General features: G+C 51.3%; 1 protein-coding gene across 3 annotated transcripts in view; it reads right to left on the reverse strand.

Annotated features, from left to right (window-relative positions):
• Adora1 (adenosine A1 receptor) overlaps positions 1-14,512 on the reverse strand; it is a 36,500-nt gene extending 21,988 nt beyond the window's left edge. The window contains exons 1-2 of one of the 3 annotated variants that reach the window (XM_021197437.1): positions 14,282-14,512; positions 13,082-13,479 (exon numbers count right to left, since the gene is read on the reverse strand). In XM_021197437.1, the coding sequence (XP_021053096.1) occupies positions 13,082-13,422 (341 nt within the window). In that variant the 5' untranslated portion in view covers positions 13,423-13,479; positions 14,282-14,512. Of the gene's footprint in view, positions 1-5,016; positions 5,084-13,081; positions 13,480-13,729; positions 14,226-14,281 lie in introns of those variants that run through there. The other 2 variants (XM_029538777.1, XM_029538778.1) reach the window with 2 other exon arrangements.
• Between the last annotated feature and the right edge of the window lie 2,830 nt (positions 14,513-17,342).

Raw genomic sequence — 17,342 nt, forward strand, 5'->3', positions numbered from 1 at the left:
TTACAGGTGTTCATACACACATATCCACAAGTTACAGGTGTTCATACACACATATCCACAGTTTACAGGTGTTCATACACACATATCCACAGTTTACAGGTGTTCATACACACATATCCACAGTTTACAGGTGTTCATACACACATATCCATAAGTTACAGGTATTCGTACACACATATCCACAAGTTACAGGTGTTGATACACACATATCCACAAGTTACAGGTGTTGATACACACATATCCACAAGTTACAGGTGTTGATACACACATATCCACAAGTTACAGGTGTTCACACACACATATCCATAAGTTACAGGTGTTCATACACACATATCCACAAGTTACAGGTGTTGATACACACATATCCACAAGTTACAGGTGTTCATACACACATATACATAAGATATAGGTTTTGGTCAAGACAAATCCCCTTTTACGCCTTCTGCTCCACAGCCTGGATAAGAAGGGACTGGCTGTTGTGAACTGTTCTGCAGGAAGCATGGGTATGCAAATATCCCTGCAATACTTGACTGGACTCTTTTGGGTAAATGACCGGGAGTGGTATTGCTGGGTCATTCTCTAGTCCTATTTTTAGTCTTTAAAGGCCCTCCACACAGATCTGCAGAGTGGCTGAATGAGTTTAGATTTCCAGGAAGGGTAAGGGCTCCTGTTTGTTGCTCTTTTTTGTCTTCCTCCCGTCAGGGCCATGCAGGCTGAGGTGGTCTTAACGTCTGATGTTTCTGTGATGGCCAGGAATCTTCCACAACTATTGTTCACAACTGCTAAGTTATGGAACCAACACAGGAGTTAACAGAAGGATAGATAGAGGAGAGCCCCCCCCCCCACGATTCTTTTTTCAACCACAAAAAATAAAGTTACACCATTTTCAGGAAAATGGGCACAACCAGAGGTACTTATAGTGCGTAAATTAAGTCAGCCTCAGAAAAAACAACCACACGTTTTCTCTCATTAGTGGGTGACATGAAAGTAGCAACAAAATGTGTAGGAGCCTTCAGGGAACTAAGGGGAGACGGGGAGGAGGGGAAGGGGTGGGATGGCAGTGGGGAGGGGGAGAAGATGCTCAAACTACATTACAGACTTACATGGAAATGGCCTTATACAACCTAGCTTGGTAAATAATTTCTAAAACGTTATACCAATGTAAGAGTTGTAAGCAATACAAAATGAAGGGATGGAGAGAGGATTCAGCAGTTAAGGCCCTCTGGCAAAGGACCCAGATTCCATCATTCTCAGTCTGTGTGTGTGTGTGTGTGTGTGTGTGTGTGTGTGTGTGTGTGTGTGTGTGTGTGTGATATAAGTCTTTACTGGTTGAGGGGCAAAGGACATCAGCCTGGGGCACAGGTGACAGCCTGACTGGGGACTTCCTAGCCTGTATTGGTGTGACCCAGGTTACTCAGGCTTCCTGGCAGTATGCCAGCTGGCCCTTGTCAGCACCCTCGCTAGACCACTGGTCTGTGCCCTTGAGGACTGGTGATGTCAGAGAACACTGGATGGCTTGATAAGGAAACAATGTCCCCACAACAGGGAGAAGTGTGCTGAGCAGGAAGGCTCAAGTGGAATCCCTTGGCTGGGTTCTTCCCTGCTGGACCCTGGAGAACAAGGGCCTGAGGTGCAGAGAAGTGAGCGTGGAGACATAAGAGAAAGACCCGGATGCTCAGAGCAGTGTTCTCTGGTTTGTCTTCTTTGTGAAGACAATGCAGGGGCTGCGTGACTTCACACCCCTCAGTCCTATACGGTCATCAGTCCCTGGGGCCACAGTTGCTCTGTAAGCATGATGTCACCAGGGAGCTCTCTATCACAGCCCATCACGAGGGGTGGCTGTTTGTGTCCTCTACGGAAGACAGGGCACTGCTGCCAGTTCCTGTTGAACACAGTGAGTTCCTAAACACAGCAATGGTTTCCGGTCCAGACACAATTCAAGGAGCTGCTAACCCCCAGGGGAACCTTTACTCCACTCCCTGGGAAGCTAGCTCCCGACAGGAGGACAATGCTCTAGGGAGGATGGTGCAGGAAGGACAATTCACCTTCGAGAAGCAGAAAGTGTCATCACACTTGGCTTCATAAACAGAAGGGATTGAGCTGAGAGCTCCGGGACCAGGAGCTTCCTGCTCCCGTTTGCAAGGGGAGCCTGGAGACTTCACTTCTCTGAGCTCTTAGGAGTAGTTTCCTTATGTAAATCTGCCCTGTGGAGGTAAGTGTGGACTGTCTGTCTGTCCAGCTTCCTCCTGCCTTGGCTGCTCAATCCCCAATAAACTACTGGTCTCTTACAGATACGCTTTCTCTCACTCCCACACTCACAGACAAGAATTAAATTACCTACTAAGTGCCAGCCAGATATGTTCCAGGCACTGGCAATCATGAACTGGACAGTGGGAGGACTCACACCTGCCTCTGACACTCACCAGAGCCCAGGGTGGGTCACAGGAGCAACATAAAGTGCCCTGTGAAAAGCAAACTCTGGGGGGCTGGGGAGATGGCTCAGTAGTTAAGAGCACAGGCTGCTCTCTCAGAGGTCCTGAGTTCAATTCCCAGCAATCACATGGTGGCTCACAACCACCTATAATATGATCTGATGCTCTCTTCTAGCATGCAGGTGTGCATGCAGATAAAAGGAAGTGCTGGGAGTCTATTCGGAGAAGAGGAAATGGGAAGCAGAAATGTTAACCACCTTCACACGGGTCTATCTGCCCAAGGAGTCCACGCTCTATCCTGGTGTCACTAATGCATCCCTGTAAAGCAGGGGGAGGAAGTGCCTCTGAAAGGGTCATTGAAAATGTGGTTGTCAGCGGTTGGAAAGTGGGGACAGGAGGATCAAAGTGTTCAAGGTCATTCTTAGTGACACAGTGAGTTTCAGATCAGCCTGGGACACATGAAACCCATGATCTTAAAAGAGGGGTAAGGGGTGAAGGGGGGTGGGGAGAAGGAGGGAAGGAGTAGAGAGCTGTCTTGAACTTTCCTTCTCCTGTACCCAAGTCCAGAAAGAATGGCTGGTAATCTGTGGCCCCTGCCTGCCCAGGGGAGAAGTGTGCATCAGAGCCCTTGGCTCTGAGGGAGTAGAAAGGAGGAAAGGGGCTTCGCAACTCCTGCCTTTCTGTGGTCCCTACGCCTCCTCCCCGAGAACAGAAGGCTGAGATGGGAAACCAGCTATCTTTGAGAGCAGGCAAGAACCACACCAATCCTGCCAGTCACTCTGCAAAGCCCACTCAGATCCAGAGGGCTGAAGAGGTTGTTTCCGTGAGGAAGGGCTGCTGCAGCCAGGGTGGCTGGGACCCAGAGAGCAATCTTAGGACGACATCATGCTACCTTCTCTGCCACTGGGGAAGGGTTTTCTGCTTGCTGACTGGCCATCTTCTGCTGCATTACCTGCCACTTGGCCACTCAGTGCCCCACAGCAGCTTTGAGAGGACTATGGTCAACCATTTTGCAAATGGCAAACACATGCCAGCAACACAGGAGAGAAATGGGTCTCTGGTGACATCCTGCCCAGGAAAGGATCCTCCAAGATGGGGATACATTTAGGGCAGAAAGTAGAACCCCAGAAGCCACTGAGCCCATTCTGAGTGGAGCCGGCCAAAAGTCAGAGTCCCCTGATCTGCAATGTCATGAAAAGACTCTGGGAAGGCCAAATCCATGTGTCCCTATTGTCCTTCCTCTGCTCTCAGCTCGAGGAAGCCAATGGCCTCCTGAGAGGGAGGTAGGAAGAGGGCAGATGAAGACACTGCAGGTGCCCAGGAAGCTAGTTGTGAGGGTAAGGATTCTATCGCTAAGGCAAGATGGGGGATGTGAAGAGAGAACCCTTGAGCTCCCTCCTCATCCTTAACAACAGCACTGCCACCTTCCAGGGGTTTGGCACCAATACCCACAAACGAAAGGGTGGGTTTGATTTCTTTAAATGTCTTCCAGTTGGTCCTAACCCTACCGTGCTGTGGACATCTAATTTTATCCTTCCTCATGGCCTCCTCCCCTTTTAAAATGTAATTTGAATTAGGTCATTCCCTGCTTAAATCACTCAGGGACTTCATTGAACACGTAGAATAAAATCCAAGCTCTTGACCATGAGCCAACCTCTAACCATGATAAGATGCCTATCTAATCCTGGATCTGGTACCTCTGAACTGCTGAAGGACAGACTCTGCCTCCTCCATGCCTGTGCCTGTGATCATGGCTGGTGTTAAACTCATAACTGCAAAGCTGAGAAAACCTCAAACTCATCCCTGAGAGCTTCAGGGAGTCATTCCTGCCGCCCCCCAGCAGGGACAGACTTCTGGATTCTAGTCACCACAGTTTCCTAGAAAATTGAGGGTTTCGATTTTACTGCTCTCCCTAACACCCCTCTCCCCCCCTCACCCCCCCAGGTCACGAGAAGACTCCTACCAGCGTCTGTCCCTTCTGCCAAAGGCCCTCAAATGGCCCTGCAACCTGCCCACAGCTGGTCTCTATAATACTGCCCTAGCTCCAACCCTTCTTGTTACACTAGGACGTAGCTTCACCATTGCAGTCAGCACGCAGACACCCTGGCCTTCCCCTACTTCCAGAAACATCACAAAGCAAAGTGCCCCGTTCACTTCTGATGGCTGCTGCTCCCAGGACTTTGCCTCCTTTGCAACCAAACCCCTGAGATAGTAACGTTGCCAGCAGCCCCCTGCTCCTTTTCTCTGTGGACCCTTCTGCACTCCGGCTGTATGCCCACTACCTCCACTGCTCTTGTCCCTGTCACCCATACTGAGCCACCCAGGTCCAGTGGTGACTCTCAGGCCTCCTGTCACATCTGCAGCGTTTGGAATAACCAATCGCCTGCTTCTCTTGGATGTACTTTCTACATCTGGCTTCCAGGACCCTCCCGCCTTGAGATCTGTGTTTTCTTCTCCCGTCTAGGCTCTCCTCGGGGCTCCTTATTGATATTCTTCTTCACCCTAACTGCCCAATGCACGCTCAGACACGCCACTGTCAATTTGCTCAAAACTGAAATCCTATCGCTTCAAAGACCTGACTCACCTGAAGCTTTGTCCATGTTGGACGATGGCAACCCCGTTCTCCAGATGAAAACTGGTTTTGTTGAGTCCTCCTCACATTAAATCTATAGTGAGATCCACAAACATCAGGTTTAATTCATGTAGAGCGTCAAAAGGTAAAACGTGCTGTAGAAACAACCAGGAAGAGTAGGGTTGTGGTGGCTAGGCTGGGGCTGGGGAGAAAAGGTTACCAGGTAGACAATGGCTTCCTTGAAAAGATATCTTTGAGCAAAGCTCTAGAGGTGAGGGTGCCACACAGACATCAGGAAGGCACACACCTTGCAAGGGAAACAGCCAGAACAAAGGCCTGGAGGTAGGAATGTACTTTAGACACCACAGGGAAGCCTGCGTATAGAGATGTGGTGATAAGAGGGGCAGGGAGGAAGATAAGGAGTCCTCCAATCGGGATGCAAATCCACTGGCTCTTGATAAAGTGGAATTCTAACAGCAGCAAGGGAGGAACCGAGAAGAAGCTCAGCCATCATGCCTGGCTTCAGAAGCCCAGGACAGAAGGGTAGGCACTGCTTGTTTCTGTTTATAGACGCTCCCGAGCAAGCAATACAAGCCCGAGGGACATCGGTCAGAGTGGTTGTGATGGGGAGGGTACTGACTGGGAGAGGTACAGAGACCCTAGGGTGCTGAGAATGTTCTCAATTTCTATCCGAGTGGTGACTAAGGACGTACAGTACACATAACAAAAGTTAGCTGTGCCACATACTTGCAACGTAAGCACTCACTGCATGAAATCCCTACCTTAATACATCTAAGAATGCACTCTCAGAGTTAACTGCTTGGCCTCACCTCCTCTGCTCTTGTCCTGAATCAAGCCTCTCTTCGTCCCTCACACCCGAGCCACTGCGATAGCTCCCGGCTAGTCTCTAGTTTGCACCCTGGCCCTGAAGCACATGTTCAGTGCAGGAGCCTTGGGAACCAGATGATGTCCCTTCTCTGTTCCTAGTTGTAAAGTGACTGCAATCTCCTTCAGAACAAAAGTCCTCCAGAGGCGGGCAAGCCATGTGTCAGCCTGTACTCCTTATCTTCCTCCCTCTGCCTCTTATCACCCATCTCAATACACAGGCCTCCCCGTGGTGTGTAAACACCTCAAGTACATTCCTACCCCTGGGCCTTTGTTCTGGTTTCTTCCCGGGCATGGCATGTCTCCCTGATATCTGTGTGGCACGTAGTCTCCTCATCTCTAGAGCTCATCCTGTAGAAACGACCATCCTGGACCATACATTTTACCGTTTGACACTCTACAGGATTTAAGCCTTGAGTTTGTGCTTTGATACCTCTCCTCCAGTCTATAAGAAAGCAGACCCTGCAAGGGCCTATTTTGTTGATGATTGCATCCCGGGTATCCATAGCATCTCCTGGAACACATGCTGCTCCAATGAGTGTTGAATGAATGACTGAGTGACTAGATCGGCAGTTCTTAACCTATGAGTCTCGACCCCTTTGGGGGTTGAATGATCCTATCATAGGGGTCGCATAAAGCCATCAGAAATATCAGATATTTACATTAGATTCATAACAGGAGTAAAATTACAGTTCTAAAGTAGCAAAAAAATAATTTTATGATTGGGGGGGGTCACCCAACATGAGGAACCATATTAAAGGGTCACAGCATCAGGACCGCGTTAGGGTCCTGGATAGAGACAAGTGACAATGATTGGCCACCCTTCTTTCTCAAAAGTCAGACAAGTTCTGAGAGCAAGTGACAGGAAGACAGCTCCAAAGGGTCTCTTTCCACATGACCTGGGCTGAAGAGAGAGACTTCAGTGGGGTAGGGACCAGCTTCCAGCTCAAGCACTGACTCTCGCTGGGCTTCAGTCTCCTGCCATCTCTACTCCCAACACAGGAGGCCAGGAGCCTCTCCGTGGCAAGCCCGATCTATCGAAGGCCGCAATCACAACAGTGGCTGAGCGTTCTCAGGCAGAGTGGACCAGGATGAACATCTCTCTGTGCCTGCACCTGCAGCGCAGCCAGGTGCCTGGCACTGCCCCCCCAACCCCACACCTCTGTGACAGGTAAGAGAAGTTACCCCAATCTATTCTTTGGGGTTTTGGGGGTTCTTCTCTAGCTGTCTCATCTTGTCCACCTTCAAGCCAGTGTTTTCAAGGGGAGACAAGTGAGAAGACCACACCCCGCCTTCTCTTCCTCTCCCTCTCCCCACCGCCTTTGCTCTATAACAACTGGCATGGCAACAGCTTCTGGGTTCTAGTAGAGGAGTGATTCCCCACCCCAGGAGCTGTGAGTGACAGCTTCTTTCACCTCTGTTCTGTCCCTTGTGTCTATGCCCTCCTGTCCAACTGGGCCAACCAAGAAATGGCACCTCTGAAGCCCTTCATTCTGGAGACTGTGTTCCTTAATAAAAGACAAAGAAACAAAATGGCCAGGGCTCGGGATATGGAGAATGGATACTAAGGACTAGCTTCTGAACCCTTAAGGTCCTGCCCCTCCAGCTTGGAAGAGCAAATGGGATGAGAAATACCAGATGCCTCCTGGGAAGTCGCAGAGTAGGTGAAATGCAAAAGGGTAGGAAGGATGAAGGAGTTGGGAAATATTTAGTCTCATATGAAAATACTTGCAGACAGAGGAGAGCTATTTTATTACTTGGAGGTTCAATCCAGGGTTCTAGACCTTGGCTCTGACCCTTAAAACCACGTGAATCACTGAAGTGCTTTGGTTTTTTTGTTTGTTTGGTATTTTCATTTCTTTATACTTATTATTCATACATTATCATGTGTGTGTGTGTGTGTGTGTGTGTGTGTGTGTGTGTGTTGAGGTACTCTGGGTACCTGTGTGAAGGTCAGAGTACAAGCCAACTTTCAGGAGTTCGATCTTTCCTTTCACTATGTACACCTCAGGGATTGGATTTAGGTCATCAGGCTTGGCAGCAAGTACCCTTACCAGCTGAACCATCTCTCCAGCCCCTGGAGTGGTTTTTGTGATAATAATAACAACAACAATAATAATAGTAATAATAATAATAATGTTTTCAAAGTAGCAACCTATTTAAGAATATTTTTTCAAATGTGCTACACAAATGTTAATTTGTAACAAAAGTGACACGTGTTAATTTGTAACAAGTTATAGCATGACAGACATGGAAGATTCCTGAGGACATAAGCAGAGCGTCCTGGCCACTCTTAAGTCTCTTGGTGCTTATCCAGACCCCAGAGATAAGTTTTAAAGAGAAAACTTTCTGGGCCTGAAGCAATGTGGAAGGAGGCACACATCTGCTCTGAGCACCTAACAGACAAAGTGAACCAGGTTTGCAGAGCCGGAGGTGGATTCCCTAAGATAGGCTATTTTTGATGAAACTTAAACGATGAATATGATACAATCTTATACTGTCATAAAAGCCCTCAGAAAATAATTTTATTTGACATGTGGAAATGTTTGTAATGTAATGTTAAGTGAAAAAAATGGGACTTAAAACCATATATAGATATCTATATGCCATATGCAAAAATAATGTAGCTAAATATATACATGTGTGTGGAAATTTTTTCTGGAACACCAAAATGTTAACAGTCGTTCTCTGTAGGTGGAAGAAGTACTGGGGAATTCGTCTGTCTCTATTCTTCTCTACATCCCTTGCAAACAGCATGGTGTTTTTGATGCTCTCAAATAATAGGGTGCAGCCCCTAAGGTTCCATTCCAGGGCCCCTGGGTGGACGGGCATCTCCATGAGGCACCTTAGTTCAACTAGCCCCTCAAGCACACAAAGGCTTTTTGGAAGCCATCCCAATGTAGGGAAAGGGGGTGCTTTCACCCTTACAATGAACTCAGACACCCCTGCGAGGAAAGCCACCTGTCTTGGTTCCCATGCATGTAGCAAAAGCACCTGCAAACTGCCCCAGCACAAACACAAAGCCACTTCCCTCACCTCCCACAGCCTGCCACTCAACCACTGACCCAATCCACTAGAGCTGCATTTTCTCTGCCACACAAGAGTCCAATGTGGGAAGAGCACAGAGTCCCCAGCCTGGTGACCCCGAACAGGTCCGGGCCTCCCTGTCTCTTCACTTCCTCTCCTTGGCTTCCTTTGCCTGCTTTTTGGCTTCACGCACTCTAGCCTATGACTAATGCATCCTTAGACAGAGCAGCTGGAGACACCCTGCTTTTTCTAGAAGCAGATGGAGACCCAAAGGAACTGTTCTGGGACACAGAGGTCACAGAGATGGCTCCTGGGGTGTTGGTAGTACACGAACCATTTTAATTATCAAACCATCAAACAAACAAACAAACAAATGGGGTCCAGTTCAGATCAGGGGCTGCTAGATCAGTGGCCCAAAGCAAACACATCTTAAGCAGATTTCTTCTCCTCTCCATGCTCAATTCCACAAGCCTCCCAGACAAGCCTCCAGCTGTGGGCAGCAGCAGCGCTTTCAGGGACTCAACTGCCCACTAGACTGAAGAGGAGGGGGGGGGTGCTGAGTATGAGCCAAGCCTGTGCACAAACACTCTTTGGCCAGAGTAAGAGGGGACAAAGCACCTGGTGACAGCTTTGAGGAACTCCGGAACTGTGTCCTACAAGACAGCTGCTTAGGTTCAAGCACGAGTCCTGGGCTTCTGGGTGAGAAGCATCTGTTAGTGGGCCTGGACGCGGATCCTGACAAGCAGTTTGTCTACGAGACTTACTGAATCTTCCAGGCCTTTGACCTCAGTTGATCTGAAGAACTGTAGAATGAGGCCCTCCATAACCTCCACTACTGAGAGGCTACAAATGATCAATGCGATAAAATAGACACAAAAAGGAAACGTGGCTACCACGTGATCAATCACTAGGAGTGGAAAAACCCAACATAAAACCTGCCTGGGCTTCCCAAGACAGCGTTGGCAGGAACCAGGAGGGAGAACCACAGGGAGTGAGAGCCAGAAGGCATCTCCGTGACCTTGAATGCAACCACGTTTAAGGCAGAGAGAAATGTTCAGGAGGGTGGGAAGGTTTTTAAGGTTGCACAGTTATCTGGTAACATGGCAGGGTTCAAACTCAGGTCTAACCCACAACCCCCTGTCACCATTCACCACCACCCATCACAGCCTTCTCACAGAAACAGGGAGCAGTCTGGAGCAGACACCAAATTATGACAGAGTACCAAGACAGCCCTGGGTGAGGAGGTAGGGAGATGAACGGTGAAGAGTCCCTGGCACTAGGAGGGAAGGGAATCAATTCTCAGTCACCCAGCGTGGGTGGGTGGTACACAACGGGTAAAGGACCACGCGTTATTGACAATCAACTATTTCAACTTCAAAAATAATGTAACTGGGTCACGCTGCATGAGGTGAATCTCTCCACTCTCGGCTTTCTGCTAACTGGAAGGAAATAAAACCTGCGGTTGACTGACCAGCCTAATCCTTGCTCTGCGAAGGTGTACCTGACTCCTACATCCAGATGCCCAGACGCACCTCACCAACACTCAGTGGCATTATTCTCAGGGCCCAGGGCCACAGCAACCTTTGCCTAGCATATCAGGGCAGGGAGCCCAGTGCCTGAGGGCTCAAAAGCCTGGCATCCCATAGACTCCAGCTGCCCAAAAGATACAGAGCATTCTGTACCTCCTGCAGGGTACCTGAGTGGTAACAGGCCTGGCTCCAGAGTGATCAGCATGTTGGCCAACGAACTTTGTTTTGGAAGCTAGGCTTTAACTTGGGAGAAAGCTCTTTTTCACTGGGGGGAGGGAGGGAAGGGACACTGCTGAACAAGGAGGGACAGTTATGGGCAGAGCCCTGAAGTTGAATGGAGGACAGATCTAGGCTGTAACAAGAAGACAGAGACACTCCCCAAAAGCCTGCTTGAGACTCACCCAGAGCTGGAATCCCAGAGTACCGAGGACTATATGTTTGTTGCTGCAGGGCATTGTGGGTAATTCACAGAGACAGACAAGATGTTGTCGCCGCCCCGGTTACTGCCTTTAAGGAACCTGGCAGTCCACCAAGAGAGGGAAATCATGTACGTATATAACTTGGCAGTTTTGACACCCTTTTGGGCTGGGTTGTGTGTGTGTCCATTTAAGAGCACATGTGTTTGGATCAGGGAAAACATTGTACCTTTCCAGTCTCAATTCAAGGCATTTATTAATAATGAAGCTAAACTTCTCAGTTACAGCCTGCATACAATAAATGTCAGGAATAATACTCACTGCTATATATTTTTCCAGGAACTCCAAGCAGCAATATTACTATGTCTGTCCCCTTTTATAGATGAAGAAATTAAAGTTTCAAGAGGTTAAGTTAGGCGACTCTCCCAAGGTGACACAGCTAGGCATTCATAAAAGCACTCACATCCAGGCCCGCATTAAATTCAACTTGCGTCTCACCCTCAACTCTTAGAGCCTTGACCCCACCACCACTTGCCTCAAAGCGGCCTCAGCTGTCTCTGGGACCAATGAGCCTGCAATTCCCACCAGCGCGGTCACCTCAGTGTCCCAGGCCCGCAGGCTAGGAAGGCACATTCTGAAGTATGTGACCTCTGCGACATCAGGACAGGGCCTTTAACTTTCATTGGCACCCACCCAGCAGGCGGACTTTCTTGAGTGGCCTTCCTCTGTCTGCCCATCTGCGTGCATTCCTAATGTGGCCACACCGTTGTAATGGTCGAGCACTGAGGCCCAGCCCATCTAATGGACTGAGACTAGCTTGACTGGTACAGGCCAGCAGCCGGGGGCTAATGGCAGTGTGAAAGTCCCTGGGAACAAGCTTGCCAGGCTTCTGGGCTGTTTCCTTTCCCCTGGAACAGCAGCAGCCTGTACCCCACCTTCCTTGGGAAACCTTGGTGGCCGAGAGGGAGGGAGGTTGGGAGCGATAGGGAGAGGCTGACAATGGGGTTCCAGGCCCAGGAATCAGAGGGAGGACATGGTTGGATCATGCTCTCCACACCTGACTCGGGGGAGATCCCGTGAGCCTGCTTCCTCTCTTCCAGTTCCTGCCCCGCCTCCCTCACTGGACACAGGGAGCGAGGGAGCTTGTGACACGAAAAGAGGCTGGGAAAAGTGAAACATGCTTAAACGTGACCAAAGGGAGGACTCTGGGTGCCCAGGCCTGCCCAGGCACACTGCCAAGTGAGGCCAGAGGCCCCAGGTCCCAGATAGGGGAAGGAGGAAGCTGCACAGAACAGCAGGTGCCGAAGATGGCTAAAGCTCACCCTTAGAGAACCTACTGGTGACAAGAATTCAAAGAAGGGGGAAGCACACTCAAAAGAGTGTCCCAGCAGAGCCAGTCCCTGGCAGCGTGCCCAGGCACTTGCTGGCATTTGGTGACCCAGGCACTGCCTGGTGCCAAGATTATGGTAGGCCTGGGCAGGGATCCTCAAGGGAGATGGACCCCCCACTACGAGGGCTGTCACCATTAGGCTTCCCACCCTGAGCTGCCTAGAAACAGCAAAAGCATCTCTGCAGGCAACAGTCAGAACAGGAAGGGCAACACCAGCCTTCTGCCTGCCCCAGGGGAGGCTGGGCAGAGACAACTAGCCCTCTGGGCTCAGCAGGACAGCGTGGAGGGTGGAGTTGGCTGGTACAGAAACAGTTGCCGAACAAGTGAGCTAAACAGTGCCTTCCGGAAGCCAGCTTGGTCTGGTCCAAGAAGCAGCAGCACCCTGGGTCCTGGTGTGCCACCCTTCGCATGCCCTCATCTCTCTCCTGAAGCTTTTCTCTCCTCCTTTCCCAGAATGGTGGAACCCCGATCATTCCCAAGCCTATACTGACTGTTCCTTTCCTGTCTTGCTAACCATTCCAAATGCCCCAGCCCCACTCCAGGCCCGACCTCACCTGCTCCCTCAGATTCTCTGGTTGCAGAGGTTTCAGCACTGAGGTCATGGGCACCGTCAGGATGGTACTCTCTGGACACCCCAGCCCCTCCTGTTTCTCTCACTGCAGCTCTGCCAAGCATCCCCATACAGAGCCCAGGAAGGCACTTTGGGCTGGGATCCAAATGCTCGGAGGATACCTGGCTGGCTAGGGGGCTTATGCATTTTCATCTTCTCTCACTCATCCCCAAGCCCCACACAGGGTTGCACAGAGTACCTTGGGCTGCTGTGAACTCACCGTAGAGGGATCTTGACTCGGAGGTATCGATCCACAGCGATAGCAAGCAGAGCCAGGATGGAGCTCTGGGTGAGGATGAGGACAGGGCAGGCCACCATGAGGCAGGTGTGGAAGTAGGTCTGTGGCCCAATGTTGATAAGGATAGCCAGTGGGATGACCAGGGCGCCAACGGCCACATCAGCTACCGCCAGGGATACGATGAAGCAGAAGGTGGCATCGCGAAGTGCCTGGTTCACCTTCACAGCCCAAATCACCAGTACGTTTCCGGGCACAGAGACCAAGGCAATGAGCACCTCGATGCCAATGTAGGCAGCCTGGAAGGCCGAGATGTACGGCGGCATGGTGGGCAGGAGCTGGGCACATCCGCAGACAGGCGCCCTGGGGCACCAGGCCAGCACCTGTGGTCAGGAAGCCTGCGGTGGGGATTCAAGCCTGGGAAGGAGGGGGACATAGGCAGCCCTGCGAAGATGTGCCCCAGTAAACGGATGCAGTGCCTGCCCAGGCTGGCCAGACACTCAGGCTCACTATCTGCTTAACCTCTGTCCCCTCCCCTTGTCCTTAGAGGTTCCATTCAGCAACTTAAAATAGCAGCACTCACTCCAACGCTGGTTTTTGTATCAGGTGTGAGGTGGCTCCCTGTACACTTACTCCACAAGGATCCCCAGTGCATCCACAGTGCCCACAGGTGTCCGCCGACCCGGAGGCAAGGAGCTCACCATCCTGCCTGCCAACCAGCAGGGGGTCCCAAAGGCGTAGCCCTAAGTTCCCCGGGCGGCTTTCCGGAGCCGCGCCAGGCAGGGCTGGGCTCTGGGCACCGCGCGCGCATCGGCTCATCGTTCTACAGGCTCCCGCCGCTGCGCTCCCAGCCCGGCCTTTCAAGCAATCACATGGTGTGGCAGAGGCTCAGCCCCGGACGCCTTTAAAGAGGTAGTGCCCCTGTTTCGTACCTGGGACTGGATGGCAGGCGTGATTCTGAGGGACTAAGCCCAGGACCTGGCGGGTCCATGGGCTCCCATTTCCCGCGAGCGCGCACGCCTACCCTGTGCCCACCCACCTGGGACGCCGCTGGTGCCTGACTCTTAACAGCTCCAGCTCTGCCCAGAATCCTTACCCATCGACTGCCCCAAGGGGGACATCCCAGTTATCTCATCCACCCCTTTCCTGCACACTCGTGATGCACGAACTGAGCCACAGACTTACCCAAGGTCACACCAAAGCTGGCAGACTCCTGGCCACCTGAACTGTCTAGCCAAGTATCCCCAGACCTCGAAACCTTGGGCAGTCGCTCCCTCAGAGGATGCCAGGGGAACCCAGGGCTAGCCAGTTAGGTCCAAGGGATGGTATAGCCAGCCGAGACTCCACTCTGGCGCTGGCGCCTTCGTCGCCCCCGGCGCGGGAGCTAAGTGACAATCGGGCTCCGCACACCGGGAGGGGGAGGGGGCGGGGGCGGCGGCACCCGCGGGCCCCTCCCTCGTCGCCCTCCGTCTCCTCCCCTACCCCCTCCTCTAAACAAAGGAAGTGATTCAGTGTGAGAAAAGCTGGGAAAACGTGAGCGTCTCGAATGGTGTGATGTATGGATCCGGCCTCGGGACAGGGACAGTACCGAGGTGCCGACTCCGGTGTTCCCGCTTGCCCATACTCCCTCCCTCCCTTCTCAATGCGGCAGGCGGACAGCCCAAGCCCTAATCACCTGCCGGACTCAAGAGGGCCCCTCTCTGGTCTCCCATCGCCACCAACCGTTGGCATCTGGGCGCCTCCCCTAATCTCTTAAAACCTACTCTCTTCAGGAAAGCAGTCCCAGCACTGTCAGGAGCGCACGGGCTTCCCGCACACACGTTACTTTGCAGGCAGTCTCCTGAGTCATAGCCCTTTCTCATCCATCCTTCAGAGTGCTTTTCAGGCTCTGCATAATTTCCATTTTGCAGATGAGGATGCTGAGGCTCAGAGAAAGGACCCCCACTGTCAGTGTTACACTACTATGCTCCTTCCACCACCACCCCTCGTTTCTGCCCCAGCACCTAAGACCACATGGTATCTAGTTCAATCCCTTGTGTTCCAGAAAAAAGATTCAGGCTGGGAAATGAAAGGAACTTGCCAAAGATTAGCACACTGAAGCACCAGCACAGTGCCCTCCCCACATCGCCCTCCCCACAGTGCTCCCAGCCCTCACTTCATCACTTGCTTCCAGTTTCCGTCTGGTCTGTACTGGCTCACGCGCAGCCCCAAGCCTTCCCTCTCAGTGCCTTATAGAGAGATCCCACCCTGAGAAATCGTTTGTGTGTTGGTCAAGGGCCTACACTGCACAGTAGCTGGGTGAGTCAGGGGAACCCTATAACCTGCTGCCCCCTTGCTGGATCTCAGCTGAGGAGAAAGGCTCTGCCCACAGGAGGGAGAGCTACTTCTGCTGGGGGGGGGGGGCTGCAGGAGCACAGGAAGGAGCAGTCTCTTCTGGAACCTGGGTGGCTGGGAGGGAGGGTGGGGGCTATTCGGGTTTTCTTCAGAGAAGGAAGCCCAATGAGGGGAAGACACTTCCAGGAGACCCAGGGCTCCACTTCCACTTCCACCCTCAGACAACAGGGGATCAGTGATTCTGATGATAAAACATCAGCTTTTCCACGACAGGCGTCCTCCCTGCCTACCTCCCATTCTTCCCTACTCCTAAGAGCAAGCTGCCATCTTGCCCTTGCCCACACCATGCCACATGAGGCCAAGATCTGCATGGCATCTCTGCCTCTTGGCTCTTTCTTTCCTTGACTCGGGGCCTTGAAGGCATAAAGCCTTTCTCTTAATTAATTTTAATTTTTTAAGACAAAGACTTGCTATGTAGCTCAGGTTGGCCTCGAACTCAAGTCATTTTAGCTATCTCATTTCAATACCAGAATGATAGATACAATCTAGCACCAAGCTAGGCAAAGTGTTTTTTTTCATTGGTTGGTTGGTTGGCTGGTTGGTTGGTTGGTTGATTGGTTGGCTGGTTGGCTGGTTGGTTGGTTGGTTGGTTGATTGGTTGGTTGGTTGGTTGAATGGTTGATTGGTTGATTGGTTGGTTGGTCAGTCCGTCGATTGGTTGGTTGGTTGGTTGGTTGGTTGGTCAGTCAGTCGATTGGTTGGTTGGTTGATTGGTTGGTTGGTTGGTTGGTTGGTTGGTTGAATGGTTGAATGGTTGATTGGTTGGTTGGTTGGTTGGTTTGGTGCTGAGGAATGGAACTCAGGACCTCTTGTGTGCTAACCAGGCATTCTGCAGCTGAGTTATATTTGTGATCCTCTTTTAAGTCTTGATTTGTTTCTTGTCAGCCCTATGGCAAGCCCACCTCCGGGCCAGCCAGTGGCCTCAGGGAGAGGAGGACACTGTAGGAGGACCAAGGATGAGCAGGAAGAGCCAAGGGACTGGATGGACCCTGTGCCAAATGTGATGCTGTGACACATGCTTCAGACCCCTGACTAAATGAACCTCCTCCCATGGCCATTTGACTCCCCCCACCCCACCCCCAACACACACACACGAATTTCCCTGCCTCCAGCAGAGTTCTAGTCTCCTCATCTGTGTGGCAGCTCCATCAGGAATGACACCTAGAAGATATGGGAACTGCACAGGCTGGTTGAAAGAGCGTTTGATACAGGGTGTTTATAAAAGGACGAGCAAGAGGCCAACGAGGTGAGGGTTGGGTGAATGAGCTTATTGCTGAGCCGGACAACCTGAGATCAATCCTCAAGATCCACAAGATGTAAGAGAACTGTCGGACAAGGGCTGTCTCCTGACCTCCGTATGAGCACTGTGGCCCTCCCACACACATAGACACATGCACTAAATAAATAGAATGTAATAGACTCTTAAAAAAAAAAAAAGCAGGCAGTGCCAGGCCAATGGGGAGAAGGGGAGGAAAGGAGAGTCCAAAGTTCAAAATGCTGAAATCTGCCCCATGCTGATAGTGGAGCTATGTTGGGACCAAATCCCACAGGTACCGGGCTTGAGCGCCCTTAAAGGTACCCAAGAGAAAAGCTTCTTACTAAGCATGTGACTCTGAGGCAAGATGATGTCACAGGAAGCGAAAAGACCCCAAGGCCTGCTCTCCGCACAATTTCCCCTCAGCCTTGTCGTTTTCCTTCCAAGACCCTGTCTCTGGTTTCTCTGCTGGCACCTTTAGCTCTCCACAGTGGGCCTGAGGAGTGTGGAAGAGAGGGCAGAGGTGGAAACACACTGGGGTAGCCCTGTTCAGCAGTCCTGAGCCTTCACCTTTCCAGAGGCCTCCACATTGTCCCC

This window comes from Mus pahari, chromosome 5 (assembly GCF_900095145.1).
Source record: "Mus pahari chromosome 5, PAHARI_EIJ_v1.1, whole genome shotgun sequence".
Taxonomy (NCBI): Eukaryota; Metazoa; Chordata; class Mammalia; order Rodentia; family Muridae; genus Mus; species Mus pahari.